Raw genomic sequence first — 27,259 nt, forward strand, 5'->3', positions numbered from 1 at the left:
ATAAGTAAACAAACACAATCGGTGCATCATGGTAAATGGTGCATTTATATAGCGCCTTTATCCAAGGCACTTTACATAGATTGTGCATTACATTCACCCATTCACACACACATTCATACAGCAATTAGGGGTTCAGTGTCTTGCTCAAGGACACTTCGACACTAACTCTGGGGGAGCTCGGGTTCAAACTGGCGACCTTGCGGTTACCATCCGGAAACTCCACCCCTGAGCCACCGCCGCCCCGTGGAACAAGGTTAGGGGTTATATAGGGTTATACACACACATATGATATGCACGCACATACTGGTTTATAAATAATATTTATGCAAAATATACAAAGTATCTTATGAGAAATTTAAATTATATGCTAAACATCCCCCTGCACAATGATTTTTGGGTCAATACCACATTTGGTGTAGAAGCTGAAAATACATTTGCCTAAACACATAAAGGAGAGTACTTTGTTAACAGTCCCTACAGTAAGTAGCTCCAAGGATACCTTTTGTATCAAGATGTATATTGAAAATGTCTATTTCACAGACAAAGATGTGTCCTTGCATATTCCTATCAAATGATTACATTGACTGTAACACAGAGGATACAAGCAGAGTGGAGCCTCTCCTTGTCTGTCCGCGCGACCGGGCATGCTCAAACATGTGGTGCGCGGCCCCGATCGGGGTGGCTCGGAGGGGAGAGCGGTCCTCGCTACAAAGCCGCTGGGGATGCTCCGATCAGGTTTTCGGGGACTGATCCCGAATTCCGATCACTGATTGTTTATCTTATGATCGGCTGATGCCGATCTTGTGCGCAAGGGGCACATTCGAATATTTCCAAAGTTATTTTATGTCAAAACTGTTCCTGAGTGTGTGGGGAGGAAGGGGAGAATGTTAAGGCCTGTCACAAAGATGAAAATGATATTATACTATGGGCTCTGTTTTCGTCCTTTCAAAGTAGTAGTTTAGGCATAATGGGTTTAGCATGGACAAAAATAGAGCCCGATATATCTTATATTTATACCACTTAAAATATGGGTTTCTCCAGATACAGATAGGGTAAATTGCCGATTGCCGATTATTTTTAAGATTCCGCCGCTTATCAACTAACCGGTTAATTGAACGAAAAGGTTATCAAAACGTATCATTTATCAATGAATGAATTCATGGATCATTCCAATGCCTACTCACAAGTGTGTGAATTGGATATGAAGCATCCATAGCTCAAAATAATATAACCTTATTTTATGAAGAGATAATAAGACCTCGTCTCCGCAGCAGCGGTTAAGAAAAAGTGAAAGGTAAACTTGCAGTGGCAGTCATATTGAAGGTCATGAATGCATACAGTGGAATAGGGATTGGTTAAAACTTAAAAGAACGTTTAATTAATTTAAATAAGTAGGTGTTGCAGCTTTAAATAGATCAATATAAAATGCTGTGTGCTGCGGTACCAGGCTGTCCGTACTGATTAAGATGTTTCATGGCAACCGAGACAAAACGATTTTCTATAGATGTTTTTCTTTGCCAAGGGGACTCTGTACCTTTGTCCTGAGGGCAGTATAGCTGAAAGTGGAGATTTAAGGGATGGCTGAGGGTGTCTGGGAATTTGCCCTGCAAGCATTAAAGTACTTTACTGTGTGTACCTGAAGATTTTTGGTACTCGTGTTGCACCCTGAGGTGTAATGCACCCATCTCTAACTGCCTATCACAGATGGGGCAAAGTAAAATGGATCAATGGATTGTGCCAGGAACTTCAATGCAATGAATCTTTTTTTATTATTCTTCTCATTTCACATGTCTAGGCTACAGTGGCGTGCACAGACATTTAGAGGGGCAGGTGCTCAAGTGGAAAAAAAGGGCACCTTGTGCAGCGTGTGGAACCGGCCAGTTGCCTTAATAATAGTGTGAGATTTATAGTCAAACTGTTAATCATGGTAACATGGTACAGTGCCTCAATGTGTCTGCACGCATGAAGACTTTGTATACCATGGTCAGGGGTGGAAGAATCCACTGAAAGAAGCACTTTTATTTACTTAAACAAAAGAAGAATAATATGAATACACAGATTCTTTTTTTTTTAAGATTTTCTTTTTGCGGCTTTCGCCTTTTATTGTTTTTTTTTTAAGGGACAGACAGTAGGCTGACAGGGAACGGGAGAGAGATGGGGGGATGACATGCAGTAAAGGCCGTGTTGGGCTCGGGAGTCGAACCCGCGGCACACTGCGACTGGATTACCAGTCGGGTGCCCAGACGGTTACGCCACCGCCTGGGCCGAATACACAGATTCTTGACCTAACTTCAAGAATGGCAATCGGTAGTAGTAGCAAAGAACTCAATCTCAAACATATATCTGCCTTCAGATTATTCTTCATTTCCAATATTGATATTTCTTAGTTTTTCACTGTACCACGAGACATGATGACTACTGTACATCTGGTTGCAGGTGTGATGCACGAGATATGTAACTGCTGAGAGTGCGTTTTGAAATGATGGCATCATCAACACTTTTCTGTGAACCTTTATTGGTTTGGTTTCACATAATTGAAGTTGCTTGGACGAAGATCCTTCCTCTGACATTGAACTCCTTGACATTGAAAGCAAAAAAAAGAAAATAAATTAATCGAGAGAGTCATCCCATCCAAATATTATGCTCTATGAAAAATTCTCATGAAAAGTTAATCCTGAATATGATTTGGGTTGCGGCCAATTATCTGTGATAATGTCTGTGCATATACTAATTGTCTCCACCAGGCCGAAGGGGTGTGTGTGTGTGTGTGTGTGTGTGTGTGTGTGTGTGTGTGTGTGTGTGTGTGTGTGTGTGTGTGTGTGTGTGTGTGTGTGTGTGTGTGTGTGTGTGTGTGTGTGTGTGTGTGTGTGTGTGTGTGTGTGTGTGTGTGTGTGTGTGTGTGTGTGTGTGTGTGTGTGCGCGTGCGTGTGCGCGCCATTAACCCGGTCGATGTCAAATTTTGCACTGGTATTGCACACACTCCCTGGAGGCCTCCTCCAGATTCTGTCCAAAAATCCTGCAAATCGTTAGACACCATCTCTTTAGTCATGTGTTCAAGACGGATCTGTCCGATATTTCATATTCCATCCTAATTGGCTAACATTGGTTTTCAAAGTTTGAAGGATTCGCCCGTTTTGAACAAAAAGCCTCAAATCATGAACGCAGTGTGGAATTTAAGTGAAATCTTTCAAAGACTTTCCTACCACTAGGCTGAGGAATATATCCCACCCTTTTCACATTGGCCTGTTATAGCGCCACCACAAGGCCAGAACCTGACCTGCCCTGGTGGAGACCTGTGCCCCGAGGGGCACTTTATCTAGTTACACTTCTGTTATTGTATTCTTTATTATGCTGACTGCATAGATCTGTTGAGAACTATATATGATAATATACTGTATGTTCTATACTACATCCTAAATCAGTGCTGCTGTAGTAGTCATGCGCACATACTGTACAGTATACGCTTGAGCGTGGTCAATGTATGAAATGATTAGCAGACGGTATACGCGTTGTTTTTCTCCAAGCACTTCTGCACGGCATACTACAAATATAGCATGTAACGGTAGACTACACACCACTGTCCTAAATGATGGGTGGTGGTGACTTTCAGTGTGTGTCTGTGTGTTGCTTTGCAGGCTCAGCAGTTGCAGAAGAAAGACGTGGAGGTGAAAGCCCTGGAAGCTTTCTACAGAGAGCAGTTGGTCGATTTTGAGATGAGGGTATGGAGACCACATGCACACACACACACACACACACATGCACACGCTCACACCTGCACGCAACGCACACATACGCGCGAGTTAACCTATTTTGACCTGAGATCAGATTAAAAAAATGTCTTCTACATCCTGACAGTTTTCTGAAAAAGCTATGTTTCTATGTCAGTCATTCTTTGATTAAAAAAAAAATAGCAGACCTACAAGCTCGTAGCGCCACTCGGTGGCGCGCTATGAGCTTGTAGATCTGCTATTTTCAATAGCTATAGAGAATAACATAATGCTAACACCAAAAGGGGTTCCCGCCCAAAATGAGTTAAATAGATGATTTTCCAGTGTCTAGTTCATATGGATGCAGTCAGAGCAGCAGCAGGATGACAGGGTGTGAATGGATACAAATGTTCATGTCATGCACCTCGTTATTGGATCATCCCTCCGTGAACATCCCCCTCTCTCTGCTCCTCTAGCCCGCAATGCTGGACTTTAACCACCATCACAATGCAACACACATGTGTGATTTATATATTTTATCTTTTACGATATTTTTTGTTATACTATTATGTATTTCTGAATAATATATTTGAAAAATGACAAGAACAGATTTTCAAGCTAACAACACATGGCATTACCTACCGTATGCAAATGAAAGCCTTACCACAGTGTGTCAAATGTACCTGAAGGTGGAAAATATGTTGTTTTATTTATTTTATTTTATCCTATTCCCGGCCAGAATTCCCAGGTAGGCATGCTTCGGTTAGGCAAAAATGGCACAGTCGCTTTCACATTACTGTAGGGGCCATTCTGATGGTGGCATATTATTTGTTAGTTGGCGCTTGTATTATTTTTTCGACACATGGTGGCGGGCTTTAGATTGACAGCACTGGGGTGTGTATGTAGAGGGTCAGAGGTGCAGTGATGAGCTAGGACTCAGGCTCTGACTGTTCTTACCAGCCAACCAGAAGCAGACGGATGGATGGATATGGATATAAGGTATGTTTGTTTCTGTGTCTACTGGATCACTCCCTTAACCACCCTGTGAAGTAATGCATGACATTGGAAGGTGGAGATTGCCAGTACATTGTCCTTAGTGCCACTATTACAAGGGGAAATTACTGTAAGCCTTTAAAAAAAATAGACCTTATGCCTACTGCATCAAAAACAAACGAACTATACTGTAAAATCTGTTTAAAAGTTAAAAGGCCAACAACGCCATAACGGACATCCAAGCGGAAAAAACTACAAAAACAGACAAAGTTGGGGGGATGACAGAGTGGGGGTGTCACGTCGTTTCCCAAGGGGAAATTAAGAACCACAGCTGCTCTCATCAGCAATCACATCCAAGGCAATATAATAAAACATAAGATACAATCAATTAAATCAATTATATTTGATAAACTGTGACTCTGGAGTGATGGATTTCCATGGCTTTGTAATTGGTTAGTAAAACGAGAGAGGAGATGTGAATATTGTGATCTCTCTGTGGTCTCTCTCTCATGCAACACCAAATACAAACACAAGAAGAAAGGGCATTCCACTGCACATCAACCAGGTAGAGTTTGGCAGGTCTGGGGCATCATAAGTAGATAAGAAGGCACTGGAACACCTCCTTTTTTTAAGTACCGGTACATTGAAATGGGACAATACTTTTGCTGTAGCCTAAGTCGGTTCCATCTTTGTCAGGTTTAAGGAAGGCTCTGCTCCAGTGCCCTTTCTTCCAGATATGAACATTCAGTAAAAACACAATATTCAAAACAAACTATATGAAGATTTAAAAGAGCTTTCTGCTAACTTTTTCCTTGTGCGTGCGTGCGTGCGTGACATTTCCCAGACTGTGCTGCAGACGGCGGGGACCTTACACTCTCCTCTCTGGGGGTAAACGGTACTCTTAGCTCAGAGTAGAGGAGACCTTTTAAAGGGACATTTTGCTTCAGATGAAGTCGGAGCTTTAAGTTGTGTCGTGTGCTCTGCTATGTGTGAACTGGTCCAACAGGTGGCGGTATTGGGACATATTGTTGAATCATGTTGATTGATGTTCCCAACTATCCTCAATGTTTACGGAGGAGGTTTTGGCTTCTCATTTTCTGTCTCTCTCGATATCTCTATTCTCTATTCTGTCTGTCTGTCTGTCTGTCTGTCTGTCTGTCTGTCTGTCTGACTGTCTGTCTGTGTCTCTCTCTCTCTCTCTCTCGGTCTTTGTCTATCATTCTCTCTGTCTCTCTACTTTTCTCCCTCGGTGTGGAGCTCATTTAAGAGTCATGGCTGGTAAAAACCTGTGTGGGAGCACACTGTACACACCACCATTAACTCCGTATAGAAACGAACATGCGGGTGGCACATGCCGTATCCTAGCCTAGGGGGTACGATTATAATCATAGATAGCAGAGAAAGAATTAACCAAAAGAAAATCAATAAACATAATGTTTAAAAAAAAAACAAAAAAAACAACACAGGTTACAATGGTGTTTAGTTCATGGAATTGTGACAGTGAATTTGATTGGTTGAATACTCTATTAGCAGTTTTCGGGGGGAAAAAGCACAGGGATGTACAGTTAAATACATGGTCTGCTAAGAGGATTTAAACCCAAGAAAGCCTATGCCAGATGGCTGATTGCTGGAATTTCTTCTTTGATCAAGCAAAGTTGACAATAAGTAGAAAATAGAAAGAAATGCATAGAAGGCATAATTATGTGTGTCTCTTTGTAATTCAATAGTCTAGTTTGTCTATTCTTTCAATATAAATGTCAAAATAGAGGGGTTTATGAAGGTATACCTTTATTATGGTTGTAGATGTTTACTTGTACTTTATTTCTGGTGAGGTATTGTAGCTTGCTGTTGCCTTTGTCCTAAATGTCCTAATATTCTACAGCATATGAATGATTGTTTAAAACTCCAATCTTGTCACCCATCCATGGCACCAATCTATCAACTCTGTCTCTCTCTGTCTCGTCATCCTTAAATTAGGGATGTGCCCAAAATGATCTTCTGCTTAATAATGAATATTCTATTCTATCACGTACACCTACATTTTTCACATTATTCTTTTTAATGGAAGGGTTGAAAGGTTTTTGTTAAAGGTTCAAGCTCTAGTAGCATAGTAATCATTGCTATATAGAGTGTTTGTTCAGTGACAAGGGTCTCCCCAACTCTCCATGCTTAAACACAAACTAAATACTGTGTTCAAGTGGGTCAGCAATTTCATCCAAGCAGGAGAAACAACCCATTTATCAGCTTCAATATGACTCTGTTCCCGTTCCAATTGTGCCTCTTTTTCTTGTTTCACACACTTGTGTGTGACTCACTGCATGAAGTGGGGTGAATTCACGGAGATGTGTTGTGAATGTCACATTCCTGATCTAACATACCAATAGGAGGCCATGGCAAAACTATACGAAACAATCACACCCATGTGAAGTGAGGGGCGCTCTTATCATCATACGTCGTCATACATCATCTCATTCTGGCCAATCATTAGTCTTTTAATGCTTGTCTTTACGCAAACACTCACTAATTCAATTAACAATTTAATTAGTCAGGAATACGGGGAAAAATGTCATTGAATTCAAGCTATCGTATTTTGTGCGTGCGCGTGAGTCAACGCAAGTGTCAGGTGAACAAGGCACTTCGAAGCACATTATATCAGCATTAACATTGAATCTTTGCTCTATCAATCATGTAATGAGCATACATATTTTAATATCAGCCTCTATTCACTCAAACAATGGTTGCACGCATGTCGCTTACATGCACAAACACTTGGTTGATTCATTAGTCTCATTAGTAGCAGGCTGGGTTTACTGACTGCATGTCAGCCTGACACAGTGGTGGCACGAGCTGTGTTTGCTGTCGGGTTCAGGGTGTTTGCTGTCGGGTTCAGGGTGTTTGCTGTTGGGCTCAGGGTGTTTGCTGTCGGGCTCAGGGTGTTTGCTGTTGGGTTCAGGGTGTTTGCTGTTGGGCTCAGGGTGTTTGCTGTCGGGCTCAGGGTGTTTGCTGTTGGGTTCAGGGTGTTTGCTGTTGGGTTCAGGGTGTTTGCTGTCGGGTTCAGGGTGTTTGCTGTTGGGTTCAGGGTGTTTGCTGTTGGGCTCAGGGTGTTTGCTGTCGGGCTCAGGGTGTTTGCTGTCGGGTTCAGGGTGTTTGCTGTCGGGTTCAGGGTGTTTGCTGTCGGGTTCAGGGTGTTTGCTGTTGGGTTCAGGGTGTTTGCTGTCGGGTTCAGGGTGTTTGCTGTCGGGTTCAGGGTGTTTGCTGTCGGGCTCAGGGTGTTTGCTGTCGGGCTCAGGGTGTTTGCTGTTGGGTTCAGGGTGTTTGCTGTCGGGGTTCAGGGTGTTTGGAACGCATTTGGATTGTCAGCAGTGCAGTTCTGGGGCGCTAAACCCTCCAATGCATGGCTTTTGAAGATTACGTTATTAGTGATCGACCGATTATCGGCTTCGATATTCATGATTTTAATTAATATCGGTATCGGTGCTAAAAACAAATAATCGAAGAAAAAAAAAGACATATATATTGAGACATATTGTCTTTTATTGCTATAAAATGAATGGTAAAAACAAATTCTACATGCATTAAAAAAAGTGGCCAGTGATCTTGAAAGTGGCAAACAAGGTCACATGGCTTTGGAGAGTTTGGGAAGCAGATCTACAAGCTCTCAACATGTCATGCTGCAATGTGCTGTGGGCTTGTAGATCACCAATTTTGATAAACTAGTAGTGCCTCTACAGCCCATTGGGCACTGACCTACTTGGAACGATGCAAGTTGGAAATGAATGCCCCACCCAGTAATTATGTCTGTCTCCCTTTTATGCCCATATATGGAGTTCTTTGTAAGGCATGCCCAAATAGGGAGTATAGGCAGCCAGCTTGTGGAGTTCTGTCTTCTGTGTCAGGCATGCCCAAATATGGAGTGCTGTGAGGTCAGAACAGGCCAGCTCCATATATGGATCCAGATCCCGGGCAGAGGCCTTTTTGGGGCGGTTCTGGACAATTACACACACACACACACACACACACACACACACACACACACACACACACACACACACACACACACACTTGGTGCATTCATAGATAAATATATAGATAGATACATACATAGATACATATATATGCTGCTACAGTACATGCAATTTAAAAAAAGCTGCATTTGATGGAGGGGGGAAGTGTTACTGAAACGATGTTGGTGCTTCTTGCACTTCCTTTTTTATAAGCGATAAATATCAATAATGCATTTCAAGGAATTCTTGTGTTGGAATTTATGTTTTTTTTTACTTAACCCATTCTGACCTGAGATCAGATTAAAAAAATGTCTATTACATCCTGACAGTTTCATTATTAACCCATTCTGACCTGAGATCAGATTCTAAAAGTGTCTTCGATTTTTCAAAAATAGCAGACCTACAAGCTCGTATCGCGCCACTCGGTGGCGCGATATGAGCTTGTAGATCTGCTATTTTTCAATAGCTAAAGCATAACATGATGCTGACACCAAAATGGGTGCCCGGTCAGAATGGGTTAAATAATCGGCTCATAATATCGGCTATCGGCTTTTTGATTTGTCCACTAATCGGTGATCGGAAATATCGGCCAAAAACGATATCGGTCGATCACTATACGTTATATACAGTAGCAGCGTTATATAGTGCCATGTTTGTTTAGAGCACTTATGACGTAAATCGTTTGCCAGCCAAGTCTATGGACTTTAATGTTTGTGTAGGGCACTAAATGCGATGTAAGACGTCATGTGGCCGATATATAAATACAGTTGGCGCCCCTCACTTCACAAAGTGTGATTTTTGAGGGGCGCTAGCTTTGTGTGTCTGTGTGTACCCTTAGCGATTATTTGATTGGCTGAGCAATGTGTGTACCACATAGCAATGATTTGATTGGATGAGCACGGAATGTGATGTATGATAAGAGCGCCCCTCACTTCACATGAGTGTGATTTGTATTTTTTTTCTTAAACTCTAGTTGTTCCCACCCAGCTTTAGCAACGAAATCACCAATATTGAGCGAAATGTTTAGACACTGACTTGTGAGTTTAGTAACTGGCCTCCAGTCTCCATCTCTGACCTGGGTAGCAGAGGACTTTGAACCTGATGTCGGAAGTGGAGCGTGCAATAGCAATCAGCTTCAAATCTGACGAGCTGCTTGACATGCTGTCAGTAGACTGCCTCCAAGTACACACACACCCACCCACCCACACACACACACACACACACACACACACACACACACACACACACACACACACACACACACACACACATGCATGCACCCACACAAGATCAGGCCACTACAAGCGGTCAGAGTACCTGGCCAAACAGCAGCAGCAGCAGATGTCAATTCATAAATCACACACACATAAATCTCTCTCACTCACTCTCTCTCACACTCACACACACACACACACACACACACACACACACACACACACACACACACACTGACCCGTTTTGTCCCCTGGCCATCAGAGACCTACCAATCACAAAGTCATTTACTTCAAAGCTTGCAGGGTGGGAAAAACGAATGCATTTTAATTGTATCTTTTTTTCCTTCTCCCTATCATCTCCCCCTTGCCTCTTATTTTTCCAGCAGGATTATACATTTCCCAGCATGCTGAACACTGCTCTGTGTGTGTGTGTGTGTGTGTGTGTGTGTGTGTGTGTGTGTGTGTGTGTGTGTGTGTGTGTGTGTGTGTGTGTGTGTGTGTGTGTGTGTGTGTGTGTGTGTGTGTGTGTGTGTGTGTGTGTGTGTGTGTGTGTGTGTGTGTGTGTGTGTGTGTGTGTGTGTGTGTGTGTGTGTGTGTGTGTGCATATTTCCTTGTGGCCGTCCGGGCCCCAGGGTTGTTTGTTGGCGTGTGTGTAACCACAGCGACTGGTTTGGCAGCGCTCAAGGCCTCAGAATTACGCCTTCTTTAAAAAAAGATGCATTAAAACTCCTCATTTTGCCTCGTTGCACTTTCTTATGTAAATGTACACACAGCACCAGCCTCATGTGGTGGAAGTCAAAAAGTTTGATGCTTTCATCGCGTGAAAAGCTATCTGCTCAATATGCCTGAGCGAGAGCTCTGAATTCTGCTTATTAGTTCAGCTTGTTAGCAATATTTCCAGCACGCCCGCTCCCCATCTGGAGATGAAGATATGGGCTACATAATAAGTTAACCCAATTTGGGCGGGAACCCCTTTTGGTGTCAGCATTATGTTATGCTTTAGCTATTGAAAAATAGCAGATCTACAAGCAAAAAAAAATAATCAAAGAACGACTGACATAGAAACATAGCTTTTTCAGAAAACTGTCATTTTCAAACAGACATTTTTTTAATCTGATCTCAGGTCAGAATGGGTTAATGTTAGCAAACATTGCAGAGCAGAGACCAACGTCACCGACGAGCCTCATTATTTCGGCCGAGAGAGAGAGAGAGAGAGAGAGAGAGAGAGAGGCAGAGAGGGGGAGAGGGAGAGGGAGAGAGACGGGCAGGGGGTGGCGGCACTTGCTTGAGGGTGGGATGTGCATGGTGGGACTTCTGGAGCGAATTCCATGGTTTAATTGAAGCATGCATAGAACGGTCTTTTCTGCAGTCCAGATGACGATACTGCAAGAAAAGCAGGAAAATGCATTAGATTCACGCCAGGGACTTTTAAACGTTACTGGAATGGATTCATTGGAGCAAAATCTGTTATCTGGCAAATAGCATAAGTTTACCTACAACTTTCCGATTTCTACTATTCTTTCTTTTTTCTCCCAGCAGATCAGCAGATCTGTTGCCTTGGTTCTGGAGTGTACCAGTTTCATTTTGAGATTGTGTCAGGAAAGTTTTCAGTCATAGAATTGTACTGGCACACAAGTAATAACCACTTCCAGATAGGATGTCCAGCTACTGTAGCTCTGCGTAGCTCGGTCAGTAGAGCACGCGTCTTTGGAAGGTTCTGCGTTCCATCCTGGGCTCCAACAACGCAGTGTTTGAGTAGCAGGGCTTGGTTGTGCGGTACCACAGGCAAGGTGACGGCGGTTGGTGAATGGAAGAGCGGGTGGTCCTGTCAGCAGGAGGTGGAGGAGAAGGGGGGGGGGGGGGGGGTAACGGATGGGTGCCAGTATGAGGAGTGAGAGACGATGCAGGTGCCAGATGCTGGATTAACGAGGCAGCTAATCCCTATAATTTGCCATAACGAGTAGTGAGCCTAATTTACACACAGCGACGATGCTTGCCTAAAATAAGCGATCTACAAGCTAAGGACCTTGTTGCCATGTAGATCGATCGCTTACGTTTTTTTAGTCACATTTTTCGCCTGCCCTAGTCTTTACTTGGTGAAAAATGTGTACAGTACAGAGTTCAGTGAGGCAGACATGGGATGGCTTAAAAAGATTACAAATTAAACTAGAAAAAGTGCCCTTCCGGGCACAGGTCTCCACCAGGTTATCCACAGATCCGTGCAGTTAGAGGTAAAAAACACTTTTCAGCCAGTTATAGCGCCACCTTGAGACTGAGTTGAAATTGTTCATGTGGCATTTTGTCCTCGGCCTAGTGGGAATGTGGGTGCACAATTTCACGGAAATCACGCGATGTGTTCATGATTTGCAGCATTTTGTTTGAAACTGAGCACTCCTGTGAACTTTGGAAGCCAATCTTAACCAATCAGGATGGAGTCTGATAAATCTGAAAGACCCGTTTCGTTGAATGGCTCTAGAGAGACTGTGTACCAATTTGCGTGATGTTTGGACAAAATCTGTAGGTGTACTGTGCAAAAGCTTGTTTTGCACAAAGCGGCCTCCTGGTGGCGCTATAACAGGCCGTTCTGGAAAGTTTGGGGCAGAGGTTCATCGTTGGCATCCAGGGAGTGTGTGTGCAAAATATGGCATGGACCGGGTTAACGGTGGCCGAGATTAGCTGTTCACGGACACACGGACGGACACACGGACGGACACACGGACGGACGGACGGACACGCGGACGGACGGAGTGCAAAACATACTCTCCCCACATGCCTTCGGCCTGGTGGAGACAAAAATCACTTATTTTAACAAACATCGTACTCTGTTTAAAATGCTCTAAACAAACATTAGAAGGTCCATAGACTTGGCTGACACTTGACGTCACGTGGGGTGCTGTTTGTTTACGTCATTAAAAGTCGATAGGACATGGCATCATGTGACATCAGCCATCTATGACATGATTAAATCTACAGTAGTCATCTATGACATATCTATGACATATGGCTCCACTAAGGTTTCACCCCATTGACTTTGATTTGCAAGATTATCTCCAGAGTTCGTTTTGGAGCGGTACTTCCATGGGTTTGTTTTAAATTGCATTCCAGAAAATCGCAATAAAATGGTTGTTACCCACAGTGGTCATAGAGACATAATACTGTACCATCTGTGTAGCATTTGATTGATCGAGGTTTTAATTGTCACAAATGCATATCCTGTAAATTAATTGTGGTCCGTTGAGTGTAAGTGTTTTTGTAAATTGAGTTGAGGGAAAATAAAGGGAAGCTCCGCACACTCAATCTGCGCACAATCGTTTTATTTTTTTGCAAGCTTTCGGTCTACTGACCTTCTTCAGGCATAATCAAAAAGTGACATAGGACAGATATATATGTTCATCATTTGATTGGATGATTGAAAATAAAAGTGGTCGAGTCGGCCCTGAATCTAACCCATGTGGTACATGTATGCACCCTAAACACTTCTATCAAGACTCCTTACTCCCAGTGGATAAGGAGTGGATTGTACACTGTCAGAATCCACTAGCGCAACACGCACGTGGCACACACACAGACACACACACACATGCACGCGCTACACACACACACACACACACACACACACACACACACACACACACACCGGGGCTACCAACCCTCCTACGTTTTGCAGGAGACTCATTTTATTTGACCGTTTCTCCTGCGCTGCACCTGCGGCAGCATTTCTCCTGCGTTTGGGGGATTTCAGCCTTTCTGCATGGTCACCCTGTCAAACCTCTCTCTCATCAATGAGAGAGAGGTTTTGCGTGGTCACCCTGTCAAACCTCTCTCTCATCAATGAGAGAGAGGGTGGGAATGTTACTCTTTTACTCTCACTTGGATAAACTCCAGTTCCACTACAGTGTACACATAAACTCAGGCCTATCTAAATAAAGTAATTAGTGGTTATTATTAAAGATGGCTCTTTTATTGTTTCAGTCGTCAATTAGATTTATGTAGGACTACTGTACTTTTAGCTTTAGTAAAGGCTCCCCAAACTTCCCAAATCCAACAAAATACTGGAAATTACATGTACTTTGTTAAAACAACCATATCCACAGACCCCCCCCCCCCCCCCCCCCCCCCAATGGGGTGGGGGCGTGGTCAGTGTCCCCAATAAGTCTCCCCCCCCCTTGAAAAGAATGGGCACGACATCCAATGCAAGCCGAGCTGGCCGAGAATGTTGTTTAAATATCCTAGAGATGCTGGGTGTTGGGAGGACGATGTGTGTTTGAAGGACTGCAGTTGTTGTGGATTAACTGCTTGTCTTCAGCACACAATGGCTGTCTGCCCGGGGGAGATCCTGGCATCAAGACCCCGTATATCTAAATAGATCTGGATTAAGCGGAAGCCTTTCAGAGGTCGGAAAGAAAGTTTTTATTTAACTTTTTTAAGCGATATGTTGTTTAAAAGTTTAAACGTTTTTTTGTTAATTCTCAAGTGGCTCTAGAATCTGATAGTGATAATTGCTATAGAGTGTTTCTTAACAGGGGTCTTTCTGGGTCTCTCCAGCTCTGTAGTTAACAGAAAATACATTTTCATGTTATCCAAACAGGAGAGAGAAGTCATACAGGATAAACAAGTGAAAAACACATCAGAAAACAAAAAACAATCACACACAGAACTACAATAACCAGCATACTTTGTCTTGTAGAACATGCAGCGCTTCAAACAGAGCAGTGAACAGTTCCACCACGCTGCCTCCAAGACCCAAGCTACTGTGAGGTAAGACGTACAGCACACACACACACACACACACACACACACACACAGAGTTTCAAAGGTGAGGACATGTTATTCCCCCAAACCCCCTGATGCATGCATGCTTGCATTCACACATGGAGGACACATACACACACACACACACACACACACACACACACAGCAGCATACACACACAGTGGCGTAATGAGCAGCAGTGGATAGCAATCTCCTCTTTTTCCCATTTATTTTGTTAAGCACTTAAATGCAAACAAACATTCCCCTGAGCAAAGCCAACTAATGTGATAAGTGTTTTAATTGCCTGCTTTGATTAAGCAGAGTTTAACAATACCCCAGCTTCCCCCTTGTGTGTGTGTGTGTGTGTGTGTGTGTGTGTGTGTGTGTGTGTGTAATTTACTTTCTGAAAGCCGTTTCACTCGGACACCGAGAATCAGGAAGTGAAAATGTCCCGCGATTGTCATTTAATCCACCCAAAACAGAATATCATATCGTTTAGAGAAATGAGCCAAAGAAATCAAGCTTGTTTTGACCCAAAAAGAAGAATCTTATATTATGATTCTAAAATGTGCGTCCCCGACAGCATAAGCCAGCAGAATTTTCATTTTGTTTTTTGTTTGTTTTTATCGCACCCGAACCGCAGTCTTATGAATGCGTACAGGACGCGGTGCCGGTAATCAATTCATAAAATGGTGTGAAATTGAAAAGGTGATTTCGACGCTGAGCACCATATGAAAATAGGCGTGAAAAGGCGATATCGCCGGTAAATGAGTTAAAGGTCCTACAACATGAAATTCAAGTCCCTTTTTTGGGGACTCGCCTACAGTACATGTTTTCTATGCCCAGTAGCAGTACTCAAACATTTTCCTAATTCAAAATGTATTCAACATTCTTCCAACACTTCTTCTAAAATGTTCAAAAATAGCAGCTGAGCTTATTATCTGGTATTTTTGAATGCCCAATGCAAAATAACTAAAATGACACGGATGCTTTCCCGGTTTTAACGGGATAAATGCTTGCGACCGCAAACGCTATTTAAGGTTTTCAAATCCAGGGTTCTGATCCAGAAACCACTGGACTCGGTAGTCTTTTTAGGTACCCCAACCCCCTCCCCCATTCAAATACAACCCAGGCATAAATCCAAGCTGTTGCCTCTCCCCCACCGTTATTCTACCTGCTGACTACTCAGTCACACCGATTCCCCCGAGCTGACGTTTTTAAGCCTGATACTAACACTAGTTATGGTAGCGTTTTCATGCTTATCTGGAGTGGATGAGCGCTATTGGCTGAATGAGATCCCCATTACACACAGATTAAACACACCAGAGGGGTGTGTGTGTGTGTGTGTGTGAGATATGTGCCGACGCTGTACATGTAATCTATACTAGGTGATTCTACCTCTGGAGAATAATGCTACAGCAGCACCTCTAATCCTGTGTGTGTGTGTGTGTGTGTGTGTGTGTGTGTGTGTGTGTGTGTGTGTGTGTGTGTGTGTGTGTGTGTGTGTGTGTGTGTGTGTGTGTGTGTGTGTGTGTGTGTGTGTGTGTGTGTGTGTGTGTGTGTGTGTGTGTGTGTGTGTGTGCGCGCGCGCCTTGGAGGAGGCTCATGTGTGTAGCGTGTGTTTTTTATCACACAAGATAAAGCGATCACAGTTTCAGCAGGTAATTTACTGTATCAGTCTACTTCAATTACATGCTGTCAACATTGTCTAGGTCCTGGTTTAGGCTCTGTATAATTCTGTTATCTACCTTTGGGAATGAGAGAGACGGAGAGAGAGAGAGATTACTTGGGTTCATGCGTTGTGTGTGTGCACATGTGCATGCGTGTGCACGACTAATCAACTACTGCCAGGTATCAAACTGCCTACTGTATATGTTTTCGCAATTAAACGGGACCTTCACAGACAAAGATATATGATTACTATACTTACATACTATACTAAATTGACTTGTGGGTGGATGGTCTGCATCAGAAATGTAACATCTGCCCAGGCCGTAGCGTAACGGTCTGGGCACCGGACTGGTAATCCAGTCGCAGTGTGCCGCGGGTTCGACTCCCGGACCCGACACGGCCTTTACTGCATGTCATCCCCCCATCTCTCTCCCGTTTCCTGTCAGCCTACTGTCTGTCCCTTCAAAAAATCAATAAAAGGCGTAAGCCGCAAAAAAATATCTTAAAAAAAAAAAAAAAAGGTAACATCTGGATTTGATTGCTCATCAAATGTCCCAAAAATGTCACAAATGTGACACCCGAAGCGGAAAATCTACATGTGAAGGCTACTACTCGGCCGTCGGACCAATGGTGCATCGGAATAATGAGCCGTCGGATGAATGCCACGGCACTCTGGGAATGATGGTTCCATTCTTACACATTTCAGCATCAATGGATTGCCAAATCAAAGTTCAAAACCACCTCTGTAATTGATTGGTGGGCAGCAGCTCATGTTTAATGTCCGTGCTGCGTTGTGGTGCATTGTGCGCTTGTAGATCTGCTATTTTACGCAATACAATACAAGCATCACATCATGCGACAAACTATAAGTCAGGCTTCACCATGTTTTCGACAGACAAGACACACACGCACACATCACAATTAAATTCCCTAGCCTTAGAGCCTTCAAGGTGACTGTGCGTGCGTGCGTGCGCGCAGATGTGTGATTGACATGTGTGACATCTGTCAGTCAGGAGCCTTGTGAAAGCGTACCCTTGATGAAATGGGCTGATAAGAGAGACATCAGTGTTATGTTTGCTGCATGTGCGCCTGGGAATGAGAGAGCGAGAGCAACCAAGAGATAGTTATATTAATTTTGTAGTTTATTTTACAGTATGTGCACCTCCTGCCTGTGAATTTATTCTCTCATTTGAATAGACACGAAAGAGTGAGAGAGAAACAGATAGACAGTAAGCTACATAAAAAGAGAATATTTTACAGTAACTCTCACTGTAACCAGTTTCTGGGAAAGAGAAACAGAAAGACTGACAGAGAGACAGAGTGACAGAAGAAGGCTGGAGTGAGTGGCAGAGTTTCAGAAACGACAGCCATAGGGAAACAGAGAAAAGACATTTACAACCCCATAGTAGTGCTTGAAAAGCAACCGTCAGTGCCATACGTATGTTGACATTGGACAAGACTAGCACAACAATGGCCTCAGTTTGGAGTGTGGATACAGTCTTTTCTCTAAGTTGCAGGGGATGTGAAGCAAAATTATGAAATAACTTATGAAATAACTAATGAAATAACGTAAAAGTCATCCTTTTAACTGATATAAAAAACAAGGCTTAACACATTGTGTGCCCACACAACCCCATGGTGCCCACGTTTTACATTAATTTCTTTTCACATTTAAAAATAAAAACAAAAGACGTCCACAGACGTCTTGGGCACCCCATACGGGGTACTTCCCAGGACGTCTAAATCATAGAGAATCCTTTGTTTTATTCTTTATCCATATATTTCATATACATATCATATTTTTTAGCTGTGCCAGTTTAATGTGAGATGTATGTTGTAAAGCATTTTGAACGGTCAAAGTCTACTCTGAGATGAATAATCATAACTTTTATAGTGTTGCCCCTGTTGTTCCCTTTCTCATTTAAATAACAAGATTCACCTTCAGACCAAACGCACAACTTCCAGTGAGTGAGGAGGGACAGACTGTCTTTCCACAGTTACAGGAGGAAATCCTGACCCTGACCACTTGAAACTGCTGCGGACTAGCTCTTTCTGCTGAATTGGACTTTTACGAGAAGCAGGATTCAAAGTGAAAGTAAACTTGATTGTTACCACAACATAACTGGCTGAGTTCCTGTCGTGTTTTAGCTTCACTCTGAGACTAAATGGCTTCCCAGTCATCTTCTGACATATTTAAAGATCCTGTTCTCCTATCATGTAGCCACAGCTTCTGTCAAACCTGTCTGCAGGAATGGTGGCGAGAGAAGGAAATAAAGGAATGTCCAATTTGTAAGAATAATAATACAATGGATTTTTCCACCCTGTAACCCGTCTCTGAAGAACCTGTGTGAGACCTTCATACAGCAGAGACATAAGAGAGCTTCAACAGGGCCTGAGACTCTCTGTAGTCTGCATGCTGAGAAACTCAAACTCTTCTGTCTGGAATGTCAAAAGCCAGTGTGTGTTGTGTTGTGTGTCTGGATTCTATAAAACACATCAACCACTGTTTTAGACCCATTGATGAAGCTGCACTGCATCACAAGGAGGAAGTCCAGAAATCACTGAAGCCCTCACCGGAGAAGCTGGTGGTCTTTAATAAAGTTAAAACAAACTATGATCAAACAGCAGAACACATTATGTTCCAGGCCCAGAACTGTTGTTTATTTTCCCCAACACAGACCAATCCGAAGCCACGGGTCGATTTCATCCATTTACATGTCCCGCCTACCAGACTGAGTAGCGAAGTGACAAAACAAATGCACGGAACGCAGGCTATCCTGTATATCTCCACTCTGGGAACAGCATTTGTCTTTAGGAGAAGGGGCTTTGGTCTTTCCCCTGCTCTCTTTGGCTAGCTTTAATAATCCTTGTAGAATTGGTCACTAACACTGCAGGTCTCATTGCACAACAAGCCACTGTTGCAGCGTTGTTGTCATATCATCCGAAGATCATTTATGAAAGATGATGTGCAGTGTTGCTATACATCTACATGAACATGTGCAAAATAAACCATTTTAAAATACTTTTAAGACTTTAAAAGTTCTTAAAAATATATTGTAAAACTCAAACTAAAAAGGATGGGTGGAACATGGTCATGTCTCATTTTGTTACACTTTAGTTTAGTTTAGTTTTCGAATAGTGATTTTACTGATGCGTTTAACTCGCCTGTCACCATCCCTCTACCATATTTCTAATAGTTTTAGACAGGGGTGAGATGGCGGCCCTGTGCAGATGGAAATGTGGTCCGTGCATGAATACACTCTTGGATATCTGCAACATAAAAAATGCATAATCCTCTCCCCACCCCCCCACCCCCCCTCCCTGGACACTAAATAGTAATCTGTACAGTATATCTACAGTATCACCTGTCTTAAACGCTTAGCAAAGTAAGAAAACACTTGTGAATTGTTTGATAGTGACAATGGCACACTGTGAGCTTGTTCTGAGGCATTAAATTACTTTAGTTTCACATTCTTTTATGAGCTTTTATGATGGTCCTTTTATGTGAGTTAAATGGATGCAGTGTTCATATTTCAGCATTATATTTTTTGTATTTATTTTGTAGCTTACACATTTCATTATGCCACAGGAGTGGCATAAGTACAGCACGTAACACAATAAAGTGCACACTCATCACAAGCAATAGAAGGTGGAGGATTTTATGGTTATGAACTTATTTTGTCTTTTATCTGAGTCTGGATGCAGTCTGTCTTTTTCAACAGAAAGCATAGTGACCTTTGTTGTGTGTTGTTTTTAGATTAAAGACCCAACCCCACCATAATACACGAGGACAAAGAAAAAGCAGAGATAAAGGTACTGCAAAGCCGGGATGTTTTTTTGGGGGAAGAAAACGTACAGTAGTTGGTTTTTCTGAGGATTTAAACCACATCATTGGACATGTGTACATGGACTTAAATTTCAACAGAAAAGCTGTGTTCCCTGGATGGCTGGAATAATGTGTCATCCAGTGTGCTATTTCCCTGTTGGGAAACATATTCCTTTCTGGAATATAAGGGAAGGTAACAAGGGTCAAGTGGGTGTTCCTTTTGGGAAGAAAATCTGATAATGTGAACTTGTTGTAAAATAATTCCAGTGCGTTCTGTTTTATTTGAAATAGAGGTTGCAGGCAGACATAAGAATACCATTGAGACATAATTTCACCTCAAGCAAGGCAGGGTTAGTTTTGAGGATTGCAAAACATTGGGAATATTCAAAGATGGAAAATTGTCATTCCAAAGAATATATGGGAAATATATTGGAATTTACAAGAGTTATGTGCACAGGCTGTATATTCCTCCCCATTACTCCATTACTATACAGTACAATTGTGATTTAACCATGACGGTGCCATTTGTACACTCTGAGCTACAAATGGATAAATTATCTCCTGCTTTCATAGTGTCTACATGTGTCGGAGTATACTGTGTTGAACCTGCCATTCTATAAGATTTAACAATAATTGTTTGCCAGCAGTGTAGCGGCGCTGGCACGGTTTTATTTGACAACTTATAAATAGAAATAAAAGGGAAGACAAATACTGTTTCATGTTCATACAGCTAATGCCATTAAAGGCAAAACGGACAAAATCAACTGGGCTAGGATGTGTGGCTGAGGGAAGATAAAAGCACCTTTCTTATCAGGCTCGGAGCTTTAACGGCGGCACCGGCTTTTTGTAGTTGTTGTTTCATTGCGTCTTTTTCCAATTTCCAATTTCTACCCCCTTTCATTTCTCCCTCGCCGTCTCGCTCCGTCTCGTCTCGTCTGCGTGGTTAACAAGTCTCGCTCCTCTTTGTTGTGCGCGTGTGCCTCCGCCTTCGCCGGCGCAGATTAAAAATAACGAGCAGCATCATTAATTAAACAACTAATCTCATCGTTTTGTGTGCACGCGCGTCATATTTACAGCTCACAGATGGGCAGAAAACTCCCTCACATTGTCACATACACACATGCATACATGCATGCATGCACGGGCGCACATGCACACACACACACACACACACGTGCGTGCACACATGCACACACCAGTGGCGTTTCCAGAAATTGCATTTTGGGCAGGCAAGATGTGTCCTACCCGCACCCACCCCCCACACTGCCATTCATGCATTTGCATTACAATGGGTGATTGAGTGTCGTGCTCTACGCACAACGGCCAATCCGCTGCCCACCAATAGTTCTCAGGTCTGGTGTTTGTCCTCTCTCTTTTTCGTGTTTTTCAAATGGATTCCTGGCCTTATTGTAAATATGCCACTGGCGCGCGCACACACACACACACACACACACACACACACACACACACACACACACACACACACACACACACACACACACACACACGTACACAGCAACAGGCAAGAGTGTTTTGGTCTTTGAGTAGCTCAGCAGAACCGATTAATGAAACAACCCGATGCTCTGATGCTGAAGGCCTCTTAAAGTTCCTAATCTGAGTCGGCATCCAATAGACAAGACGGACAGGCAGAGTGAGAGAGAGAGAGAGAGAGAGAGAGAGACAATGAAAAGGAGGGTGTGAGAAATGAACAGACAAGAGAAGAGAGCTATGGAGAGAAACTCCATAGGGTGACGTGGGGAAACGCAACAATCTGAATTGTGTGTGTGTGTGTGTGTGTGTGTGTGTGTGTGTGTGTGTGTGTGTGTGTGCATATGGATATACACACTTACTGCGCTGTGCGTGCGCCGTGCGTACATAATATTTAGCAGTAGGACCCATGCGCACAACACGTTCAAGCACCTCCAAGGGGGCAATGACTAATATACATGCAGTACTGTATTATTTCTCTTTAACTTCTGCTTACCATTGTTGCGATTCTTATTTCTTTGTTATTCTTGCTATTGGTGCTACAATTAGGAGCCAAAATAATTTTACTCTCGGGTGCTTGTTTAAGATATAATGATAGTAATCTTGAATCTCAATCTATTAACTTACAATTGAAATCGATTTTTATAAATATGACTTAAACCAGCTCAAAGGAGTTAGTTTAATGCCAATTCAATGTTGTAATCTCTGTAATAGGATGCAATATGGTGTCTAATGCAGCTCTAGGGTCTAACGAAAAACTGCAATTAGGAGGTTATTTGCAACTTTCACCAATGCTGTCTCTGTGTTGCAGTATGATGCACGTTTAATCCTGACTGAAGATCTTGGAGATAATGAATAAATGTTCCGTAGAAAATCACATGTCTGATTGCCGCTGCTTTCTCAAGGATTTTAGAGAGAAATGGAAGGTCAGATACAGTTTTGGCTAAAATGCCTGAATCATGTGCAGGCTTTCATTTAATTACAGCCAGTAAGACTCCTGAGGGTGAGAAGCGAGGTCGCGTGCATGCATCCGCCTGGGTGACGGTAGACTGCTGGGTGAGTGCTGGTGCTTTGTAATGGGGGGTCAGATCAACATATGGAATGAATTCTGTACTGGCCATATATGGAGCATGTCTTAAGTGTACAGGGTTTGATGAGTCTTATGGAATGTCAGAACAGGTTAGCTCCATATACAGTATGTAGATCTCAGGGTGGCAGCGAGGGCAGTGTCTTGATGGTACAGGGTTTGATGAGCGCCCAGGTAGGGCCAAGCCTTAATTTTCATGCCTGTTGAGAAGTTATTATGCAGCCGCGCGAACGCTTATTTGTCCCTTTTCTGCTCAAAATGAGACAATCTAGGATATTTAGGACCTTATAAAACCTGAAAACAAGCTAAGCTAATGATGATGCTGCCGCCGGGCGATTCTGCGCCTCCTAGAGCACTAACGGCTGCATGCTTTAATGCTATCTTGCCACACTAAGTGAGATTCTTGCTTCTGTGTGTGTGTGTGTGTGTGTGTGTGTGTGTGTGTGTGTGTGTGTGTGTGTGTGTGTGTGTGTGTGTGTGTGTGTGCATGCACACCTATACGTACCTGTGTGCGTGCATGCGTGCGCCTATACGTACCTGTGTGCGCGCCAGCCAGGTGTGATGGACGTGTTGTAATTGAATCGCCGGGCCCGGCGCTCCTCTGCGAATCAAAGCCGAGAAGAGCCTTTAATTTGCTTTCAATTAAAGGCGCTGTTAAACAGTCCTCAGAGAGAGCACACCGCTACAGAAGGCTGCTGTGCAGAGATGGAGTGTAGAGACAAGCCAGGAGGTTGTAGCAAGTCTAGCGTGCAGGTGGGTCTGTGTGCTCCATTCCACACAACGGGCTGAAAATAATGGTGTGTGTGTGTGGTTAGTCGTTATGTATCTGTCTCTACTCTCTACCTTAATCAGTCAAATTACATTACTCTAGGCACCTCGGCAATGAGCCTGTCATGGTAATGCCTATAATTTATTTGTTCTGTTGTATGAAGGCTTTGCGTGCTGACAATAGCAGCTCTGCAAGCTCACAATGCGTTGCAGCCCCACGCCACACACTTTGGATCGGCTACTTGCGGTGCACTACACTTATGACAAAGTATGAATCCGTCTCTGGCCATCACACAGACAGACCAACAGACAGACAGAGACCAATTACAGTACAACCCACATATCACACTAAACACAGCTGATTTAATTCCTCAAAGGCTTCTCTGCTTCATTTGATCACATTTTAATTATTTCCCATTCTGTTAGCTGTGATTTCTCGACTAATTGCACTATTCTTGCCTCAGCTCATGTTGGCTTGTTGCTGGAGAGTGTGGGCGGTCCTTTGTCTTTCTTTTTCACGCCTTATTTGTTTAAGTCACTTTTATCAATTTATTAAATTGGCTTTGGCTCCCAATGCCATATACTACTGTATCGGCAATGCATCTCATGTTATGTACACATTTATGTTTAGATTATTGTTCTGTTGTCAAAAGATGGACACGTTTAGATGAAGTATACTTTTGTTCTTGTTAATACTTTATGTCAATTTGTTTCATTGGTTAAATATGTATTAATCCCACAGACAAACTTAACCACTTTCAATTTATAGCCGGGAAACCACAGGCCCAAAAGCTCAATTTTTAAGGATTAACCTGCATGTCATGACATACTTTTTATATATTTGTGTTTTTTCTATTCACTTGGTCATTAAGGTACACAGAATGAGAAAGAATGAGAGGTCTGCTCTGCCGGAAACATCGCAAAAATAAGTTATGGCCATTTTTGTATACCATACCATAGACAACCAATATAAGGCAAAATGTCATGTCATGACATCACAGGTCCTCTCAATGTTTTGGTGCTGGCTCCCCGGCTATTAGCGTCGCTATTTTGTGCATGTCATTACAGGTTAAGATTTAAAAAAATACTCAAACATTTTCCAAAAGTTTAAAAAAAATAGCTGACGTACAAGCTTGTTGATATACAGATATAATTGATACAATGTTTCTTCCCGACAGTGACTATATACAGTACTGTAGGCGAATGGAACATAAATGCATCACACTGGCTGATAATTAATTGTAATTAATGCATCACACCAGATCTCAATCTCCCTTGTCTCTCTCTCTCTATTAGTACTTAGTTGATTTCATGGCCATGAATGTGCTCAGCAAGTTTCATTACATTTTGAGATGTCTTAAGGTGCCAGTGGACAATCAGGTCACTGGTCCTTTATTAAATTAAAAGGCAACTGCCTTTCCTCCTTTTTTGGCAGTTGCCTTTTTAATTTAATAAAGGCATTCCTATTTTTTTTACTTTGTGTGCCCGGATCCTTCTCTTTTTATCTATGTCTTGAACCCGTTTTTGATCCGTGTGAGCACCTTTTTATCATTATCACATTTTGCTATCTCCATTGAGCACCTGGTTAGTTCCTCTTTTTTCTCGAGTCTATATACATATTTTATGTGTCGTTTCTCTTGGTGTACAGCACTTCGTTCTCGTTTCTCTTGGTGTACAGCACTTCGTTCTCGTTTCTCTTGGTGTACAGCACTTCGTGCTTTATAAATAAAATTGACTTGACTTGACCTTCCCAAAGGAGCTCAGCTCACAGCGGCCGACTGAAGAGTCCATGTTGACTGTCTTGTGGGGAAGCGATCCCTAGACCAGTGGGGTCGGAATGTCCCCAGCAAAATGTGGCTGTTCAAAAAAATACAAATATAATAGTACAAGTATTTGAATGTTTTGCATCAATTAGACTTTTTTTTTTAAACAAATATTCTCTTCTGGGGGTCCCTGACACCTAGTATGTATGTATATTAATTTTTAGGGTCCTTGGCATGGTTTTGAGAAGCACTGCCCTAGACTGTCGGAGACTGTCTTGTCCACAGACGTCATGGCGGAGTTAGCAGAACCGGTGTTCCAGGATGTGGAAGCTCTCTCAGGGTAGTGGGCTAGCTGCTGGAGTGATTCCAGAGGTCACTGATAGGACACAAGCTTATATGAATCTGTTTTTTAGAACTTAAAACTTTCAGAGCCTTTCCCCATGCAGGCATGGTGGTACATCTCCAGAAATCGCTGACACGGACAGTACAGGGTTGGGGGCCTGATAGGGATTAGCCTGGACTAGGGAAATTGGAAGAGTCTGTGCAGAGCAAACATCAACTAAGAGGCCAGATGGACAATCTGGGGTTGGGACTGGAACTTAAACCAGCGTGGAGTGCTCGTATAAACCATCATTGAGAAAATGGTGCAGGGGATTTGCAATGGAGAATCCTACACAGGCTCATCGAGATGAATGCCTCTGGCTATTTAACGAATCAATGAGTCACTATTAACTGTCCTTTCGGTCAGCAGCGGGAAGCGGATCACCGATTCCCTGATTTGTGTGAGGTTGCCTTTGAGTAGAGTTTTGAGGATTTCCCATCTAGGTAAATGTTTGCCAACTGATTATTTAATGTTCGGCAGGAGATTGTTGCATTCGGCTGTGTGTGTGTGTGTGTGTGTGTGTGATTAAGATTTTTCAGTTTAATACAGATACTACAATGCACTGTAGACTGTACAGTGAATGGACAATGTATTGTTCACATCACCAGATATTTTGATTTAAGCAAGTGATTAAAAACATCAGCCTTAAGAACAGATTATTAGTTCTTATTAGTAGATTTTTCGATGCATACGGCCCTTACAAGGTTTAATTATAGGTGGGGTTTTTTACGTAACCTGATCTCACCTGATGGTGTCGCTGTTCCTCTGCAGAGCTCGTTGCACGGAGGGGGTGTGCCCTGCGCTACAGGCCCAGATCTTCACCTGCTACAAGGAGAACAGAGAGCAGACGCTGCGCTGCTCAGACCTCGCCAAAGAATACATGCAGTGCATCGATGCCGCCAAGAAGGTGAGCGCCCGTACCAATGAGTGCATGGCTGAACTGTAACCATGAAAACCATTGAATTATGTAACTGTTCATCAATATCTGAAGTTAAAGTTAATTTGGACATCTCTGTGCGACGTCTCGGGGACATTACAAATTCAAAAAGGCAGCAATGCTTTGTGAGCTTGAAAATCATCTACGGTATTTTCGATGAATATATATTACAGTATATTAAGCCTGACCCCCATGGCTACACTGGGCATGTACTGTTAATTGCTCGGCTGCCGTGCTGCAGCTAATTTATAACCACCCACTGAGTGTGAGAATGCCTCGTAGGTCGTGTGTAAGCTCAATCCTAACATTGCACAAGTCTTCTATTTTCGCATGTGTGCGTAGCCCATTTGATGGCACTATAAAATGTATATAAATTGTTTTGTCTGTAATATTTTGAAAGTCTTTTGAAATTTTGAAACTCTCCTCAGACGGAAGGGAATAGCCAACCGTACATCGCTCACCAGGGGAAGGAATGTTAAAATAAAAGTGGTAAATGATGCTGATGATCTGGACAGGACAGATATGCAAAACACGGCAAATAACAAAGCTATTGTCAGTATCTCACCTGGGGTGTTGGGAGCACCTTCTCTTGGTGTGTACGCAACTATAAGGAATGCCAAACGTTCTCTGTGTAGCCGCTAACAAGCTCTGTGCTCCTTCTGTTCCG

General features: G+C 42.8%; 1 protein-coding gene across 1 annotated transcript in view; it reads left to right on the forward strand.

The window, feature by feature from the left end:
- The window catches only part of chchd6a (coiled-coil-helix-coiled-coil-helix domain containing 6a), an 84,106-nt gene that overhangs the window by 27,846 nt on the left and 29,001 nt on the right, over positions 1-27,259 (forward strand). The window contains exons 5-7 of the mRNA XM_083770381.1: positions 3,636-3,719; positions 14,606-14,676; positions 26,427-26,562. Coding sequence (XP_083626507.1) covers positions 3,636-3,719; positions 14,606-14,676; positions 26,427-26,562 — 291 coding nt within the window. The remainder of the gene's footprint in view (positions 1-3,635; positions 3,720-14,605; positions 14,677-26,426; positions 26,563-27,259) is intronic.

The sequence above is a fragment of the Protomyctophum parallelum genome (genome assembly GCF_964188405.1).
Source record: "Protomyctophum parallelum genome assembly, chromosome: 7".
Taxonomy (NCBI): domain Eukaryota; kingdom Metazoa; phylum Chordata; class Actinopteri; order Myctophiformes; family Myctophidae; genus Protomyctophum; species Protomyctophum parallelum.